The sequence below is a fragment of the Chanos chanos genome, chromosome 5 (assembly GCF_902362185.1).
Source record: "Chanos chanos chromosome 5, fChaCha1.1, whole genome shotgun sequence".
Taxonomy (NCBI): Eukaryota; Metazoa; Chordata; class Actinopteri; order Gonorynchiformes; family Chanidae; genus Chanos; species Chanos chanos.
The window spans coordinates 16068196-16087784 of record NC_044499.1 but is presented as its reverse complement, the minus strand read 5'-3'; the positions used below and the strand labels follow the sequence as shown (position 1 = coordinate 16087784).

The following is a 19589-nucleotide window of genomic DNA, read 5'->3' as shown; positions in this document are numbered from 1 at the left end:
ACCTTTCAAATTGCATTTATCTATTTAATGGAAGACCATAAGGAAGGACTGTTACAAATTCAGGTACTGAGAAGTTGACCTCAGGAAGTAGTGAAAATTCAGGGGTCAGAAAAACTGATCATTTGTCCTTTCTGTATCCTCAGCAGCTGACTGGTGAATGCGTCTTTAAACCAACACAAAATCCTTTTCCATTATATATTAAATCCAGTTTTAGCCAGTGCAATGATTATCAACAGTTGTATGGTTATATTTTCTATTACTGTACTTTAGAGCTTGTTTGATTTGATTGCACACCCATGCAAACATGTACCTGCATTACAGAACAGTGCAAATGCAGGCAAAACAGGATCTGGTCTTCTCCTCAGATTATGGGCTGAGCACACTTTAAATGTCAGTCTGTTCTCATTACTATCACAGTTGTTGACTCTCTGACAGTGACTTTTGCTGTGTGTGTCTTTTGTTGTTGTTGCTGCTGTAGTTCTGTTTGAATTACCTCAACTCATTATTTCTATGGAATTTTTTTTTTTTTTTTTGAATATTTCTGATATAGCATTATAAGTGAATTTTCTGCAGTGTATCAGCTACAATATCAACCAACATATTTTTGGTCTTATGCCAACAAAATGTGACATTTTCAGATGGAAAATTCTGTTTTAACAACTGCTTTGCTTCTACTGAATTCCACTGTGATGGCATCAAAAACATCACACTTCTATCCACACCAAGAATAAAGACTTTACTAGACCTGACCTCAGAGAGGAGACAGATCCTATCTAAGGCGTTGTTATTCTTTTTGCAGTTGGGGGTAAGGTGTGGGAACTGAACATACTTTAGAGAATTTTTCATCCCTTATCTGCAGGAACAGCTATTTAAGACACAACTATATTTGAATGATTTGCGGATGCTCATGTCTCTCCTCAAATTCAAGCCATTTGATATGAAGGGGTCATGAAAGCAACTCACCCACAGACCTGTCAGTCAGGGAGACACTGTTAGACTGAGATACAGGACTTGTCAGTTAGGTATCAAAAAAATAAAAAAATCAAATACAGTTTAACAATGCATACGATTACATACTGTGGCGAAGTGTTGGTGACTCTTATCTGTCGGTATCAGTACTGCAGGAGTTGAGACAAGTGAGAAAGGAAAGCATGAGTTGAAGGGAATCAAACTGGATTTGGATAGTTTCATCAAATTTAAAGTTTTTACTGCTCTTTTGTTCTCCTATGGGTTGACCACCTTGAGCTCATCCATACAGCCGATATGGGTGATCCTCTCAGTACTGTAAATGCAAAATCAGGTCTTCTCCAACCCAGCAGGAGATGGCAGCACAGCCAGTCAACTGAGAGAACATCTGATCAATAAGATAATTCTGGTGCTGAGCTCCGGTTCAGACAAGGGATGTTTTATTGACTTGGACACTGTGTCAGCTGTATGTTACACACTGTGTCTGTGTGTTCTGTAGACCCTCTATCTGTGAGGTCATTCGCTCTGACAAGGTCTGTCCTCACGCTATCGCTCATCATGGAACTATCACAGCCAGACCCAGCTAACACACACAAACCTTTGGTTTTCATTGCATGTGTACAGATTTCTCTCCTAGGAGCATACTGAGTGCCACACTGCTGTGCTCGGGATCAAAATGAAAGAGCTGAAAGAGTATCCTGGGGAATGGGAGGATGCTAGATCTGTCGAAAGAAAAGAGAAGTGGAGATCGGGTTCCAAAGTAATACTACAATCTTCACCCTATGTTCTTTCCTGTATAGCACTGGACTGCTGCCAGGCAAAGTGAATTCACATGTATCAATTTGCTGTAGCTGTTCTTTGCTATTTAAAGCTTGTGTACCGGCCGTCATGCACCTGCTGTCTCGGAAGCTTTAATCACCTCGATAATGAAATGAGTTCAACTGGTAAATTGAATGTCAGTGCATGTAATACCAGAATAAACTACTGAAGAGAGTTCTTATTGATTCTTAGTCATTTTCCATGCTCTGCATCAGCTCCTTAATGTCTGCATGCTTGGCTTGTATTCTGCCTCTTTCGGAAGTTGCTCTGGATAAAAGCATCCATTAAATGAATGAATGTAATGCAAATGTAAGCATTTATTCACTGCTTTCATTTTCCCTGATGAGCAACCTACTGCAGTAACCTAAGACACTGCAGCATCAGGTTGTCTCACAGTTCACTAAGTTTCTGACTCTTATTGAAGTCTGAGGTAGACTTTAAACAGAGACAAAGCCATTCACCGCTGCTAACATTAAATATGGTGGGGATACTGAATCTCTCATCATGTCTGTTCCTTTAACTTTAATCTCATTCTCTTTGGGTCCAGGCTGTGAGTTTGTATCTGTGTTTGGTTGCAGTAACAGCGTATGACAATGGTCCTGTCTTTGATGGGACTGTATTGAGTCATGCGGTCTTCTCTCTGCAGATTACACTGATTCAGCTTCACAGAGATGGACTGTATCATGAGTCAGTAATCAGGATAAGGGCTTTTCAGGACTTCTAGAACTGTCCTCCAGAAAGCTCCACCATCATGTTTTAGTCACTCATTTGGCCGAGTGGGACTCTCACCACTACCTCTCATGTCCTTCTCATGAATCCAGTGACCTAATGTGAAATGTTTTTCAATACTAACCCTCTGAACAGTCCATACAGAACATTTCTTACCTAATCCCATGCTAGAACAACTGATTCATCGAGCCTTTATTTAGCTTGTTCAGTCATGTAACTAAAGGGATGGGACTAAAAAAAAGCCTGTTTGGCCTGAGATTAAGAGACTCTGCAATGGTGGACAGCACGGCAGTTTAAAAGACATGTCATTTTCTCTTGTACCACCAGGTGGCAGCAGTCATGTTTTAAGGCATGCAGAGATAACTGAGTTTTTGATGTCCACTCTCCACAGGCATGGAATAGTGGTCCAGTGTGTTGACAAACATGACCGACTTGGCCAAACCAAAGATGTTGTCATAAGTAAGGTGAGTGGCCTTAATTTATTGTGTGGCAGATCCTCAGTCAGCAGCTGTGACAGGATAAAATGCAATCTTGAAATGACTGCCAATTCTGTTTTGTACCATGGTGACAAAAGTTTTTTGTCACTGGGAAAAGTAAACAGGGGAATGTTATGGTAATGAATCAAAGTTAACCATTCCAAATTGATCATTCTGTTAAGTATAAATCATCAAGCATTATTTAAATTTTCAAATGTTCATGCGTTGGAAAGTTCTGTGAAATGGAAATGATTCTCGAGATGATGTTGAGTGTACTTCATAGTTGAAAACTTGCTTGAAGAGAATGTGGTTAAGATCCCAAACAAGAAACAGGAGCTGGTACAGAGAGCTTTTGGAGCCAAAAATGCTTTGGACTGAATGCAGTTGTGCACAGAAGACATCCAAGCCTTAATAGACCTTCAGTTGGATATGGTTTGAATAAAACATTCAAACTATTCAGATATTTTTTTCCTCACTGAATTGTTGGTCTCAAGAGAATAACCCATATAGACTTATGGGTCAGAAAATATTCTTTTTTTTTTAAGTATGAAGAGCACTTTCTGTTCTTTTCCCTAATTTTTACAATTTGAAACATTAAGTGTGTTCTCATGTTCAGTTCTCAATTCTGATGTACCCCATGCGGTGGCAAAATGCATGAGGACATTTTACACAAACATTTCAGGCTGTCCCTTAAGCTTAAAACTGAAGCTCATGATATTTATGCTTTTTAAATATTTGCTTGTTTGTAGACAACTAAACCCTCACTGGAACATGTACATTAACGAACATAAAATAATGGATTTCACATCAAGATGTCTTTATTTCAGATTTTGCAGGTGTGGGCCCAAGTTCCAGGGAGATTAGATACTTCAGCAATTGTTATCACCACTAGTAACTACAGAAAAGAACAGGTCAGCAGTGCTGAGAGCCATTGGCAAGTAAAAGGAAATCTAACAGCCTTAATTTTGGTACAGGGAGTCAACTGCCCTGTAAAAAACAATGCAGAAAATGGAGTGTACCTGCTTTACACACTGTGGGTTAAGAGAGGATGAGACAGAATGAGAGAAGGAGCACACAGGGATGACTTAACACATAGGGTTGTGTTAGCAGCATACAGGGTGTATTGTAAACAAAATACCAAAGATAAGGCAGCTGGTAAAGGAAAGATACTAACTGTAGTGTGTGAATTTTGACTAGCAACTATCTTAAAGTATCACACGAGGGCCTCCAAGGCTTGGGACTTGCAATGCCTATTTAATTTTTCCTCTGAAAACAGCTGACACATACATGCTTAAAATGTACAAATAGCTATTGTAACATAGTTAAGGTAACCCAAGTATGCGCCACACAGCACAAGGTATTGTACACAATGAAATACTTGAGCTGAGTCAGCATGAATCACATGAAATGTTTAAAATGAGGTTTAAAATAAGACTAGGACTTCTGTACATTTTTTTTAAAAAAAATGTCATATTGCCTTATGTGTCCTCACTTCTGAGAAACTGGGTGTGTTTTAAGCACTGCAAGGTTACATACTATGTAATTCTAATGACCCATCTTAGTCAACTCTTGCATCACAGTGGGTGGTGAAATCAGAAAGCAGAAGGTGAAATAGCAGAGCTGCATAGTCATTCTGAACTGGTATAAAAACAGTTATGGCATCGGGTGACCAACAATACTGGTGAGCTCATAGGATTAAAACGGAAACAAGACAAAATGCATGAAAATCGTCTGAAACATGAACACTCTAAATCAAATACAGCAGTTTTTTGGATCTTGTTGCTTATTTCACCATAGACCTGGAACGCAGCTGTAAAGAACCAAACCTGATCAAACGTCCACACAGTACCCTTTACTTCAGGAAAGAATCAAGTTTTCTCTCAATGTTTTCAAAAGAGTCCATGCCCATATAGTCTGCTTGGCCCTGTTCCCACTTGCTCTTGCGCTCTTGAGAGGAGATCTGGGGGGGTGGGGGTGGGTTGGACACGTGCATCTGGGCGACACTCTCATGAATTTCAGTCTGAGAAGAAATAATGAGAATGCACACGGTTACGAATATTCAAAATTCAGAGCTAAAACACACTGACTCATCTCCAAGCCATGCAGCTTGAGCCAGTCCCTGCCACAACCACGATGGGGAACAGCAGGAACAAATGCGAGCTGCCAATACTCAGGTTATCAGTTGCGCATGAGAAAAATCGACCCCCCCCCCCCCCATTTAAAAAGCGCAGACCTGTCACAGCATGTTACTGTTGACTGTCTCAGCACTAATGTTCAGATTTGATCAGCAGTAAACGATCAGATCTGCCTCATCACATGTACAGAAAAGCTTTTTTAAAACTCATCAGATGTACAGAAAAGCAGCCTAAAACTCATCAGCTGATGGGAACAAGAGCTATGACAGAAGCTGCTCTGGATGATCACAAAGTCGCGGACTGTAGAGACGTCCGTGGGAAGATCAACTCCAGTATCCACGCTGGATGAGCGTAAATATTAGCATTAAAAAGACAGTATGCGACAGCTAAAATAATATTTGCATCTAAACCACATCATCTGTAAGAATGACACAGGAGGATGTAATATTCTTGAGAGTGGTTAGTCATTCTGGAGCTGCAATTAAGCAAACGAAGAAAGGCAGCACCAAAGCTATGGAATCCTGCATACCTTCACTTCTTTGACCTCGACCTTGACCTTGGATAGATAGCAAAGTTAGACTGAGCACTGTATGTACATGGCTAAGACGTGTAGAAATATTGATCATAGTTTCATAATTCTCTTAAATGTAGTTCATCGGTGTTACATCTTACCTCCACACAACCTGAATGGAAGGGCTGGCTACCATACTCTGTCTTCATCAGGGGCACGATTTTTGAGGAGAACAGATCCCACCACTGAAGCAGGTAGTGTGGGTGTAAGTTGGTGTCATCCTGGGAGTGTCCCTTTACCGATTTGGTCTTTGCATCATAAGTGTAGTTCCATGGCTTGACTTTACCCAGAAAGTGGACTACTTTTGCGTCTCCACCATATCTACAGAGACAAGGAATCGTTACACAGGGAATCATTGAAACAACTACAGCACTGAGAAAATACAGTATTCACTGTGATGATGATTCACTGTCATCTGCTTCTTTCTGTATACAATATACATGTACTTGCTGCAGCAAACATACTTAATATTACCTTGTTTATTACACTAAAAACACCAGCAAACAAAATTAGAAAATAGGCAGCAGTAAAACGTATTCCATGCCCTGCATCTGGATGTTAGATAAACACACAAACATTTATTACAGTCAGGTGTCTGAAGCCACAGTGTGCTATTAGCCATTAGCTGCTATTTGCCATCAAAAATGGCTGACAGTTTAAGCTGATAAAGGAACTATACTGACAGCAGTGTGTGAATATGGCTAGCAAGTATCACACGCAGGCCTCTGAGGACTAGCAATGCCCATTTAATTTTACCTCTGGAAATAGTTGTGTCACACACATGCTTATAATGCACAAATAGCAATGCTAACTTAGTTAAGGAAACCAAGTATGCTTTACACAGCACAAGGTATTATACACATTTAGAGTGAAATGCTCAAGCTGAATCAGCATTAATCACATGACCCGTTCAAAATAAGAGTAGGACATTTTAAAAAACGTCTTACTGCCTCACGTGTGTCATAACTTCTGAGAAATGGACTGTGTTTTAAGCACTACTAGGTTACATACTGTGTTTTTTTACTGACCCATCTTCAACCCTTGCACATTGTATGGTGAAATTCATGGTGAAATTCTGTTTTACATATCAATAAAATCTTAATAAGAGTGTTTCACTTGACCGAAGCCCACCAGTTCTCTTGATGGAAACTGGATTTGGGAGCCAACCCAATTTGAAAAGACCAGTTGTGTACCACGTAAAGCGCTTAAAATATGGCCTTCTATTTTAGGAGGGTGGTATCTGGATGTTGAGATGCAGGGCCAAGGACAGCTAGGAATTCTGCCACTCCTGTCGTCTCTAATTACCAAATGTCGCAGTATGACCACTCTTTCATGTGACCTCGGCTTGGCTTACTCTCAGTCTGATCCCTGATGTTGTTATTGCTAGAGCTAAAGCAGCCAGAAGCTTCAGAACCTTAGAGATATCAAATACATAACATTGAGGTGAAACATCACATCTAATGAGTAAAGAAAGACTTTGGGAAAACTTTATAAATGATCTAACAAGCACCTTTCTCACCTTGGCTGGATGTACCTAGTCCAACATGTAAGATGTGACAATTTACCACATGTCTTTGAAGGCTGCCGAAATGACAGGCAAACACTTACTGCTTGAACGCGGGCAGATAGGAATAAATGGCGATGCTGCTGAGGTTGTAGATGAAAGGAAGGTGTTTAGAAATATCTGCTGTTGCCCAGTCACTGAAAAAACTATTGAGGACTCCTTGATCCCCACCTGGGAATGGAAAAAACAGACTTGGTTAAAATTTAACAATGATATACTGACTACAGGCATTACTGGGAATGAAGGTGGGGTGGGGGGGGTGGTCACTGCTAAAAAAATTAAATATATTGCAGATTTTTTTCTTTTGCTTCTGTTTCTTTTGTCTGCTTGTTATGACAAACTAGCTTTATGGTTACATAGCTAATTCCACATACCAGTTCTGGCATACACCTTTGATCCTAAAAGTAGTTAAGTCCAGGTTTTCCGAGCAAAATTCAATTACCATTACAATTCTTTCAACTGGACTAATCTTCTTAAGCCCTGGGCCTTTTATCTCATTAAGATTTAAATGGGTTGTTGATACACCCAAAAATAAAATTCCCTTTTAATTTCTAAAGTGATTACTATAAGATGAAAAACAACAAGTTAAATCCTTCTGCCATAAGTCTAACCAAACTTCTACATCCTAGCTGCTTAAATCTGAGCATTTTGACACTTTGTAAAGGTTATAACCTAGACCTAAAAATATATAAGGAGAAAAGTTTATCAACATCAAGAGGAGCCTCAGATAAATTAAAAGTGCACCACAGTAGTAGTTTACAGGAAGTCTGTAATCACTTTGCAGGCCTGCCCATATCCTAAAAGCAGTTAAAACACACACACGCACTCACACAAATTCATAAAGGAACAGCTCTGCAGCGACGTGAACATGAGAGAGAGTGTATGGCTGCATGTACCCCGTACACAAGGTCATGTACACGGTTACACAGTTTACAGACACGTCTGTGGCAGCTCCCGTTAACCATTCATGTACATGTGTAACATATCACAACACAGCTGACAACACATTTGATACCTCTTAAACATTCTGACTTGTATGAATGGGAAGATAAGACGTATGAAGCAACAGTGGCCTTCTGAACTTTCCATAAGACACACAGGCAGGGAATTGCAAAAGTGTTATGCATCCACTGGTTACTATTTAAATCAGGAAGACTGAGGGTGCTCCTAAAGTGCAATCCATTCTCTTATATATTGCACAAGAGTTAAACACATTTCAAAGATAGCACACATACACATGGTTGAAACCTGCCTTCAGTCAACCTACAAGGCAGGGGAAAGTGTAAGTCAATGGGATAACAGAAGCAATTCACTGAAATTCACATGGGACAGGCAGTACAGGCCAGCTAACCAGAGGCTCCAGCCAAGGAGGTCTTAAGTTTACCCCATCCCACACAGGCCCCAGAAATAACCCCCAAAGGCTATGGGGTGCGTCCACAAGCACAGAGCAGCATTGTACACAGGCAGAACACCTGATAAAGACGGTACTTATGTCTGTGGTAAACATGTTAACTTTGTAAAGGCACTCCCTACCCTAACAGTATCAGTCTCACACAGCTTAAAAATCCAGACCTCAACTGAAATGGAAAGATATCATAGTTTATTACAGAAACGGCATGCATGCAAATAACCACCAACATTTTGGCAATTTAAACTTTATCTTTAAAACTGAGATGCAACATACATAAAATGGGGTATTTAAAATACCAAGCATATCCAGTCTCTTTGTGGAATGGTAAGTAATGTATTTTAAAATGCTCAGAAGCAAACTAGAATTACAAGGACTTACAATGAGAACTTGTCTCAGGGAATATGGACCTAAAATAAATATCTACACATTTTTCTCCAACCCCCTGAGAAACTCACCATCAAAGCTGCCATACTCTAAGGAGGCCGTGAGAAGTTTCCCATATGTCTCGTTAGATGGATGGAAAACAAAAACACCAGAATTGAAGCAGTCTGGCCAACCAGGATCAGGCGCAGCTGACAACTCTTCTCGGTCAAACAATTCGTCAATATTGGACAGTACCTGTGGAGCCAAGACAGAGATGCCTCTGTATCTCGTACCTTCAAATGTATCCAGAAGCTATGAGTTGTTGATTTTTTGGGCTAGAGCTTCCTTGGAAAAACAGAATAAAATGATTTGGAGATGTCTTTGTGAAGTTGCGAGCAGTTGCTTACCAGTGTGTCAGCGTCCATGAACACGCATTTGGAGTAGTGTGTGAGGGTCCAGCAGTGAAACTTTGTGAATGTAACGCCTAGGTCTGGCCTCTTCATGAGGGCAAGATGTGCTGTGTCCTGGCTGTCCAACACGTCCACCAGCCTCACTTCATCATAGATCTTACGAAGCACTTCTCTGGAGCAGGGGAAATGGAAAAATACCATGGCAAACTCAGTGATCTTACCATCCACATATCAAACTATTCTGAAAGGACACGGAGGTACATTCTGGATGGAACTGAATGTCACTAAGGCCCAAACTGAAACTTCACATATACTCAGTTTAAATAACAGATTTCATAATACATGATAGAACCCTGCTTTTAAGCACAACAGAAATCTGAAAGAGTCACAGAATTTGAGGATAAGTAAATTCCAGTTTGATTTTGAGTTGACACTGCAGTGCCATACGGGCAAGAAATTGACTGACAAACTACTCGACCATTTGTGCATACATAAAAACAGAATTAAGCCAAGACAAATACATGAATAACAGATACCACACAGGACACCCAAATGGCTGGATGAATGTACCTTGATGGTTCTGCTACGTTGGGGCCAACGAGGGCTACTAGCTTCCTTGATGTATTGTGGTTCTTCAAGGACTGCCCAAGCACCATGGCTCCTTTGGCATAATTATCATTTGTGGCAAGGGTAACATATGCCTGGTCTGCATAAAGAAAAAGCAAAACAATCTAACAACAAATAGCTAAAGAGTTAAAACAATGTTTAATGTTAATAAAATAATAGTCATAACCATTGACTCTTATTTAATTTCAGTAGAAGCTAATGCATCCTTAAAAATGTGGCAGCAGTTTATGTTCAATAGGCCATCATATTATTTTACTTTACAGCACTTTATTGAATTTTAATTTCTGGGCTGAAGCTCCTGTTTAAAGGTGCAAGTAAACCTTTTGAAGAACATGTTCCAAATATAAGAGGATACAGTAGGTTAGTGAGAGAGAGCAGAATCAACTAATAATTGACAAATAGAACAGATTTGTCGTAATTAGCTTGCGATGCTTTCAAAGCACACAGACTACTTGTAGAGAGCTAGCAACATAACAGCAAGCAAAGCCAGGACAAAATATTACATACATAGACACATGGAGAGATAGATACATATGTACATAAGTAGATACAAACATTCATATATAAAGAGATACATAGATATGACCACTGATATTAAGATATTAAGCTATAAAATAATATTTGTTTGCATACTGCATACATAAGTTAATATTTCATAGCACTATTTTAATGGTTTCATATATAGTTAGTGGGGTATACAGGTGCAGAGTTAACGACAAAGAGGCTCTTCTGTTGAACGGTCTACGGCTGGCACATACAGTGAATAAGCATAATGTTAATGCTTAAAGAACATGGCCTGAGTGCCATTAAAAGAATACGGTTCTCTTTAAATACACCCCAGTGCGCTAAAAAATATTTATATAAATTGTACATCGTGTTCTAACATGACTCTGACTAACTGCGTAGCCTACTAGGAGTTGGGCACAGTACACTGACGCTACGCTTCTCTATCCCACACCAGGTGATGCAGTTCGCGAAATGTTTTTTAAATGTTGCAAGAGATATTACAGTCCCTATTTAGTAATCGGCCTGTGCGCCAGGTGACGAGAACTGCAGCTGTATGCTACGTGCGTTGCAAATATTCTCCCAGAGAACCGTCGTTAAGTCAATAAACTACGCAGTAAATTGTCATAAAATTACTTCTAACAAAACATGACCAAGTGCCAGTCACGTAGCCTACCTGCCATGGTTCTTCTTAAGCCAGACCGTAGGCCTTTCCGTGTGACAGCTTTGGAGGAGGAAGGACTAAAATGTCCATAGAAAATGGTTTTATAGTTATAGCCGGAATAACGGGTCATGTGACCTCTGACTGTACGCACGCCCACAAACCCACAGTTTTCACTCACTTCCCTGACGGCTGCCTTTCACTTCCCTTAAATTTATCCGTGGTTTAAGTCTTTCAAATATATTGTTCGTTCCCAATACCGTAACAAAAAGCTACAATATTTTATATCCTCGGTTACATAATCTTTTATTAGGAAAAACTTCAAACTGTATGAAATATGTTATCATTTAACATCTGTGCATTCTTAGAAAGAACTGTAACATCTAAGCGTACATACTGAAGTATATAAAATGTTTCTGTCCCGAATCACCGATTGTCAAGTGAGACATTATATTGTTTTAGATTCTAGTCCTCTGGCTGAGTATTTGTCTTTAAGGCCATCTGGCGTTAAAAGGTTGAATAGCGAGAAATCCCCTGAATGGAATGAATGCGAGAAATCCCCTGAATGGTATAAATTCACTATATTGTGTATCTCCACTTTTGAGCCTTCATAGGACGCTGTTCCGTGGTTTATCCGATAAAACAAACAGCTAAATTTCATCGACTTCCCATGGCCTGGTTCTGCATAACACATCCTATGAGGTATTAATATTTAACTTTATTTACTTATGTAGATGTAGGATGGCATCACATCAGTAACTTAGAAATTGATTGAAAAGCAAAGTCTTTTCTAATGGCTAAAAAGACATTAAAACAGGACTAATCATTTCCAGGGTAAGACAGAAGGATGATCCTTATGATTTTAATCCAACATATTCAATTCACAATTATATGTGATGTGATGTGATGTGTGTGTGTGTGTGTGTGTGTGTGTACATATATATGTATATGTATATGTATATGTATATGTATATGTATATGTGGTATGTATATATATATAGAGAGAGAGAGAGAGAGAGAGAGTGAGAGAGAGAGATGTAGTGATTGATAGCTGCATAACCGCACAGCTGCAAAGTGTAAAAGATTGGACAATTATCAAAACAGGCAAATACACCGTTCTTCTAATTTAAAACTAACAAAACATTTACAAGTAATTTAATCACTTGTTATTTACAGCAGGGTAAGGAGGTCAAAAAAGAATCTTTTCCCACTGAAAAACTCATCCATTCATCCATCCAACAGCTCTGACGCATGTTAGTAAATTGAAAACCTCTCCCCACAAAGAGGTTTTGATCCCTTCGGGTAATACAGCATCCCAATTGTGACACAACTTTTCTTGGACGCTTAATGTTACAGAAATGATCATCACACTAATAATACATGATACAACAATAAATAAAACAATTGAAATCAGAGAAGTATACTTTATACAGACAGTTGAAAATGCATGATGGTAAGGGTACAGACAGAGCCATCAAGACCCTTATATTTGATCCCAGTCTCAATTTCAGTCGAAAATAATCAAGACATTACAATAAGTAACTGCATGCATGGCACTCATGTGGTTCGGGGCAAAGAGGCTGTTTTGCCCACAGTAAGGTGCACAGTCTCTGATGCGCGGTAGGAGAGGGAACTCATTTTTGTGCTGAGACTGGGGTGGGAAGCTGCAGGGGTGGGTCCCAAACATCTGAGAAGTCTCAGTAACCCCCTACGGAAGTTCTTCCCCACAAAGCTGTAGAGTATCGGGTTCATGCAGCTATTAAAGAAGGCTATGCAAATAGTAAAAGGCATGGCCGTGTCAATAACATCCATTATGTGGCAGTCATTAATCACCTTTAGCATTAGAAGCATGTCCATGAAGCTGAAGATCTGATGCGGTGCCCAGCAGAAGAAAAAACACAACACAGCTGATGCCAACATGTTAAGCACCTCATCTCCATGGGACCTGGTGCTTCTCTGGATGCCACGGGCACTGAGCAAGGCTCTGCCAATCAGACAGTAGCAAGTGAGGATGATGATCAGAGGTACCAGGAAGCCAACGATGCTCTTCATCAAGCTTAGAGCCACCAGCATATGCTGAACCCTGTTTGTCTGACTGTCGTTAGTCAGGAGGCCACAGACGGTAGTGTTGGTGTTCTTGATGTGGATGGTGTCACGGATTAGGGTTGTGGGTATGCTGAGAAGAAATGCAATGGTCCAGATTAAGACGCAGATCATGCGGGCGTAAGCCACTGTACGACATTGTCGTGATTGCACCGGATACACGATAGCCAAGTAGCGATCAATACTGAGGGCAGTGAGGAAAAATATGCTGGTGTAAAGGTTGAAGAGGGACAGGCCAGCTGTGGCTTTGCATAGAAAGCTACCAAAGGGCCAGCTGTAGCGTGTAGCGGTGCTGGTGGCCCATATGGGCAAGGTGACGAGGAAGGTGAGGTCAGATACTGCCAGGTTCAAAACAAAAATGTTGGCCACCGTCTTCAGTTTCAGGTAGTAGTGGATAACAGCTACCACCATGCTGTTTCCAACAATGCCAATGACAAAGTTGAAGCTATAGACCACAGGAATGTAGGTGAAGATGAAGTCATGATGCCCTGTCATACTGCACCTCAGTAGAATGCTTCCAGAAACATCTGATAGGTTGTTCATTTTATAGACAATTTTTAATGTTGCCTCTTGATGGGTTTAGTTCGCTATTATCCAAGGCTGTAGTTTCACAGCTTCCTATATGAAATAAACAAATGCAAAAAAAAAAAAAAGAATCGACATAAGCACAAAAGTATTTCCATCATTTTATTCTGAAAAGTAAATGTTTGAATTCTCTATTTCACCTTCAGGATTCAGGATTCAGGATTTGACATTAAATGGTCAAAAAAAGTAATGTGCGTAATTTAGTGGCTTAAACGCAGTTATCATAGATAGTTCCACCCCATTATCCAATTATGGAAACATTAATACAATCAGAATCAGATTCCAAACACAATGTCAAGCCCTTGACTCTTAGCCCTCCATACTTCACCACAATAGAGACAAATTTAGAGCGGAAAACCCCTGTCAGCCTTGCCCTTGACAAGTCAATTGTTCTTAGAGTCTTCCGTTTTCATCAAGTCACAATATTTTGTACAAATCGCAGTGTGCCTTTACTGTGCATTTTATATTGTGACATGTATATACACACTGTTATTCTTCTTGATGTTATGTTTAGAAGATGGCAGTGGCAGATAATGCGATAAACATAGACTTAGCTGTTCCTGTAAGTGCAGGGGGGGAAGAACTCTCAGGTGTAAAAGGTAGACAAAATAGCACGGACATTTGAAACGAGCTCAGCAACAGAGTTATCAGGAAAACAAATGAGTGTTGTATCTCTCTTAATGCCGTATCCGGTCATAAATTGCTCTGGAGATGAGAATTCTGTTTATCACGATCATAAAAAAATCCTGATGAATGTCCCACAGCAATACACACATTCACCGTCCAAATAACACCTGAATATGGCCAACAGATAATTTCATACACAAACAAAACTTCAAAGCACATACTCAATAACCAACAGCAGTTATATACAATGTAATTTAAAGTTTATGTACTGTAAATTTCATCTTTATAAAAGTATTTATAAAAGTACTTTATCATTCATTTTTTAAGACATTGATATCAACTTGGAGCATACTTATTTTGCAATACTCTTTACCCTTATTTCTGATAAAAACTACTAAAGAAAGCATCAACCATATACATTATAAAATATGTTTATGTGAGCATAACGTAATGTTTTCAGTGTTCTCATGTAGTTTTCACATGATATTTCAAATTTTCCAGGGTCGAAGAAGCTTACAAGTATATAAGAAGTATATAGGAGTATACAAAACTCAGTTCTTTGAAGAAGGACACAAACAACATTACACATACAAACAAATGAATAATACGCCTACCTGGATAACAAATCAACGATGAGTGCACAAAACCAGATCACGTTTTAAACACGTTTCATAAGTTTGGTAAGCCAGGACAAGAACTGACACCCGCGAGCAGATGCAGACCAAATAGAGTTGTTTTTTTTTTTTGAGGTATTTTTAGGTATTTTTAGAATAGTTATGATATCTCACAGGCTCTTTATGAAAAATGAATTCTTCCCTTAAGTCCTCACAGAATAAAGGAAACCCTATACAGCAAATTGTGGTGAGGCTCAAGTGACTGTCAGATCCACGGTGGGTCAGTCCTTGCTCCGTGTCCTCGTGGCAGAATGCCCAGTCGATGTCCCCATCACCCCTCTTATAGCTCCCTTCTCCTATCATGCTCTCCACTCTGCCTCACACTGAGGGCCTAAGAGGGGCTCCACAGGGAGAGCTGGAAAAGTCTGTGGTTGGTGGACGGTGGGGAGAGAGAGAGAGAGAGAGAGAGAGGGAGAGAGAGAGACAGAGAGAGAGAGAGTTGACTTAAAAGAGAGTTGAGAAAATGACTCAAAATGAAGGTAATCTCTTATTGCTTGGGATTATTAAATATACTGATAAAATAAAAGTGACTGAGTAATTAATTGAAATGCTAACCTTAATAATTATTTCCTAACGCAAAAATAATATCAAAATGTGCAGATTTCATTTATTCAGTCGGTCAAGTATATATTCATGACATTGACATTGTTTGTTAGGATAAGTATTGACTCTGTTATTGGTTAAAACATTTGTTAGAGCCCTTCATCGGTTATGTTAATCAGACATAGAGGATGAAAGAGAACTCATCAGCAGTATCAGTGAGACATTCTTCATAAACTCTGAAGAGAGCTGGATCCCTGAGATACAACTAGTGAGATAGCATATAGTCACTGATTGACAGTGACCACAGGTTCAATGTACAATTCTGAATTTCATCAGAATTTCTCCCTTTCTCTTAATTTCGTGCTTTCTTTTTTAAAAAATTATTGAAATGAAGTTTTGTCCCACAACATAAGGTAAACTCTTTTTCTCTCCTGAGTATGTTCCTTCCCTGTGGAATTAGATATCAGAAACATCCGACTACATTGTTCAAATCTTATCTGCTCCTATTGCTCCTATGAGAATCAGCTTTCAGACCTGGGAGTATACAAGGAGAGCACCGTTGAAAGGTTTATTTTGTGTCACATAGTTTTGTTCTATCACACTGTAAAATGCTTACAACTGGGTTTCCATGGCTCATGCCAGCTATGTAAAGTGGAGAGTGTTGTCATGACAATCAAAATATCTGATGGGGAGGGCATAAACAAAAAAGATGTTTGCCATCTTGATCTGTCAAGCCCTGACTCATTCATAAAACAGTATTCTCATCCAACATGATATTTTTGGCCATGAGGATGTAGAAATGCTTTTTTTTTTTTAATTGAACTGTGTGGAGAGTCATCTTTGTGTCATTTTGTTTATAGTGGTGGGAAACTCCACATATAAATCTGAGAAATAAAGTGTACTTTCAAGGACAATTGCATATAGTCATGGGAGAGTCACTTGGGGGTGGGGGGGGGGGGGGGCGGGGGGGCAAGACTCAAAGACCCTCAGAGGGTGTGGTCATGCGCAGGGAACAGCGTCTCTCATTATTTGTAACTCTCGTTTGTTTCACAGCTTTTCTCGTTATACATTTTGGCTAAATACACAAAAAGGCTGACTTCATTTATTACATTCTGTGTAGGTTTAGTAGGTTTCATATGTAAAAGTCTTATAATGCCCAAGTTGTTCAAGTTTTAATGTGTAATTCATTTACACAGATGTGTCTGTCATTGACAGGCAGTGTTGGGCATATGTCACAAGGTAAACGGATTACTCCCTAGGCCATCAATAGGTGGCTAATTCAATGAAGCCATGGCAAAAAGCTAATGTTGCCTTCAGGGAGGCAACTTTGATTCCCTGCTGCCATTATTAGTTTAATTTGTTACACAGCAAAATACTCAAATGGTTCAAAAAATGGTTCAATAATGTCTGTGTTTCTACTCTTCAAATTTAACAGAATGAAAACATTTAATTGGAATTGGTTTTAAGTTTGTGTACTAAGGAATCGTGCTCAAAGAGTCAGAATTTCACTTTCAGCACATACTTGTAAGGATAGTGCAAGTGTGCTTCCAACAGAACACTTAGAAAGTTCTAGAACCTGCAAGGGTTTAATTTCAGATGGATGGAGACTCTCGAAGTGTGGAACTGTGAATTGGCTTGTCAGCCCAAGACGTTTCCTGCTTTTCACAGATTGTCGGAAACCAGTGTCTTTCCAGACATATAAGATGGAAACCACAATTTCCATTCCCATGCGTTTTTACCCCAGAGAGTCTTAAAGTAGCGATCCCCAGCTAAACCAACACCGTCATCTGCAAAGACCCCAAAACACTGCAAACTCCTGTAGGAATTCAATTTATATTTATAGGCATTATTTATTTTCTGTTCTTTCATTATATTTGTATTCACATTTGTAGGTTTTGAAAAAATGTTTCTTAAATTTGTGAAATTTGTGAGATGTTTGGGCAATTTTTGTAGCTCTTTTAGTTGATTTCCTTTCAGTTGATGACTAAACGTTCCCACAGGGTTATGTTAAATGAAGTTTAGCATGTGATATTTTGGCTCAGTTGACAGGAACAAGAAGTTTGTCTCAAAGACATGTTTTTACCTCATTTCCCTGATGTGAGCTGGACCTGTTTGTGTATATAGTCACAGACGTTTGGTACAAGAGTCAGACAAGGTCACCTCTAGCCTTTCCTTCAGATGATGTCAACTGATATGAATCAAATACGAGAAAAACATCCTGAATGCCATGAACTCTTCGGCAAGGTTTGTGAAGGGCCTGGCCTAAGGGGAAAACAGTTACCTCAGACACGATGGATATATCAACGACAGATCGCCTAAATTCAAGGAAACCCACCCTTTTTGATAAGTTATACATTTTCAAGTAGACATTTTCGAATGATCAACTTGTTACCAAAGGGCTTATTGATATATATGAGACAAATATAGTGTTATATATGTCATGTGATTTGTGCTAGGCCTACATATCTTGGTTGTTCCTCTGTTTGTCCATTAAATATACGTACATTTGTATTATGTGCCTCATAACTTTATCATCCCATTGTAATGTTTCTGTCTGTGTGGCTCTGCCCTAAAAGACACCATGACCATGTCACGTAATATTAAATCATATATGGTTCTACAAATTCCCTCTTGGATTCTTTGCTGTTCCCATCATGTGGGACTGCAGTTAAGAGGGCTGTGTGTTAACTATTACATGTGTTTTTATCTCGGCGGAAATTATAACCAGCACTCAAGCCACAGTTATGAGAAAAGACAGAAATACTCCAGTGCTATCATGTATCATCTGGATATGCCCAGAATAACAGTCCTGGCCAGTTAACCACATTTTCTCTTTCACATATGTATTTCAGACTGGACTCAGCTCAGTACAAATACATGCCCAAAGGCAGCTTAAGAGCTTCATTAATGCTTTAGAAACTGTTCACATACAACTGATTATTTGAATGTTGGACATATAATAATTTCAAAACGTTAAATTTCCGAGGAAGTTCAGCATATACCTTCTGACTATAATTTATATATGGGTATATAAATTAGTATAAACAAATAAAGCAGTAAAAACAGATAAATTTTACAAATAAACAAATTCATTTTACAAACGTCTTCTTCTCAGCTCTTCCTCTTATTGGTTATGAAAATGAGTAAAGGATGGAGCTCGTTGTCATAGGAGTACACAAAAACAGAACTCAAATGATCACATGCACACCTGTCTGGAGAACATGCTAAGCTGCACACATCCACAGAGACACATTGTCCCTTATTGAATTGCATCTAAATGACATGATGAGCGAAAGAAAGACGTCATCTTTGGGACCTCAAAGACCACGGTGAAAAACAGATGAAAGTGATTCAGATGATTTGATTTGCTGTTTGTAAAAAGAGATTTGCAGAGCATTCTCCTTTCAAGTAAAATCATACAGAACTTTCTGAAACATTCACGTTTGTCATTGCACGCAGACACTGGGCCAAACAGTGGGGGTGCAGGCCAGTCCGTATCAAACTGTACGTGTGTGACTGTGTTTCAGATATATGGGACTTTCCAAGTCTAACAATTTGAGTTTCAACATTTTAGTTGAACTCTGAAGACTTAAAATCATTACCATTTTTATTTTTAGTCTTTATCGGTTTTATTTTTAAAGTCTTTATTAACAAAATTACTTTATTAACAAAAAAATTCATAATAATTTGTTACATTGTCAAAACATGTGTGTAGTGTACTAGAGTTGTGTCAAAATGTGAAACGACTGAACAACCTCAGCTGTCTAGCAGCAGCATAACTGTTTTCAGGAAGACTTTTGTCAGATTGCCTGATATCATGG

General features: G+C 39.2%; 2 protein-coding genes across 2 annotated transcripts; both read right to left on the bottom strand.

Annotated features, from left to right (window-relative positions):
* Positions 1-4224: 4224 nt before the first annotated feature.
* gyg1a (glycogenin 1a) lies at positions 4225-11308 on the bottom strand. The gene is made up of 7 exons (XM_030775215.1): positions 11252-11308; positions 10015-10150; positions 9442-9616; positions 9127-9289; positions 7305-7431; positions 5798-6017; positions 4225-5010 (listed from the first exon to the last, which is right to left on the bottom strand). The coding sequence occupies exons 1-7, from the start codon at positions 11256-11258 to the stop codon at positions 4843-4845; spliced, it is 996 nt and encodes a 331-aa protein (XP_030631075.1). The 5' UTR covers positions 11259-11308; the 3' UTR covers positions 4225-4842.
* A 1485-nt stretch (positions 11309-12793) lies between these two features.
* On the bottom strand, positions 12794-13882 carry agtr1 (angiotensin II receptor type 1). The gene has a single exon (XM_030775673.1). The coding sequence runs from the start codon at positions 13880-13882 to the stop codon at positions 12794-12796; it is 1089 nt and encodes a 362-aa protein (XP_030631533.1).
* Positions 13883-19589: the final 5707 nt, after the last annotated feature.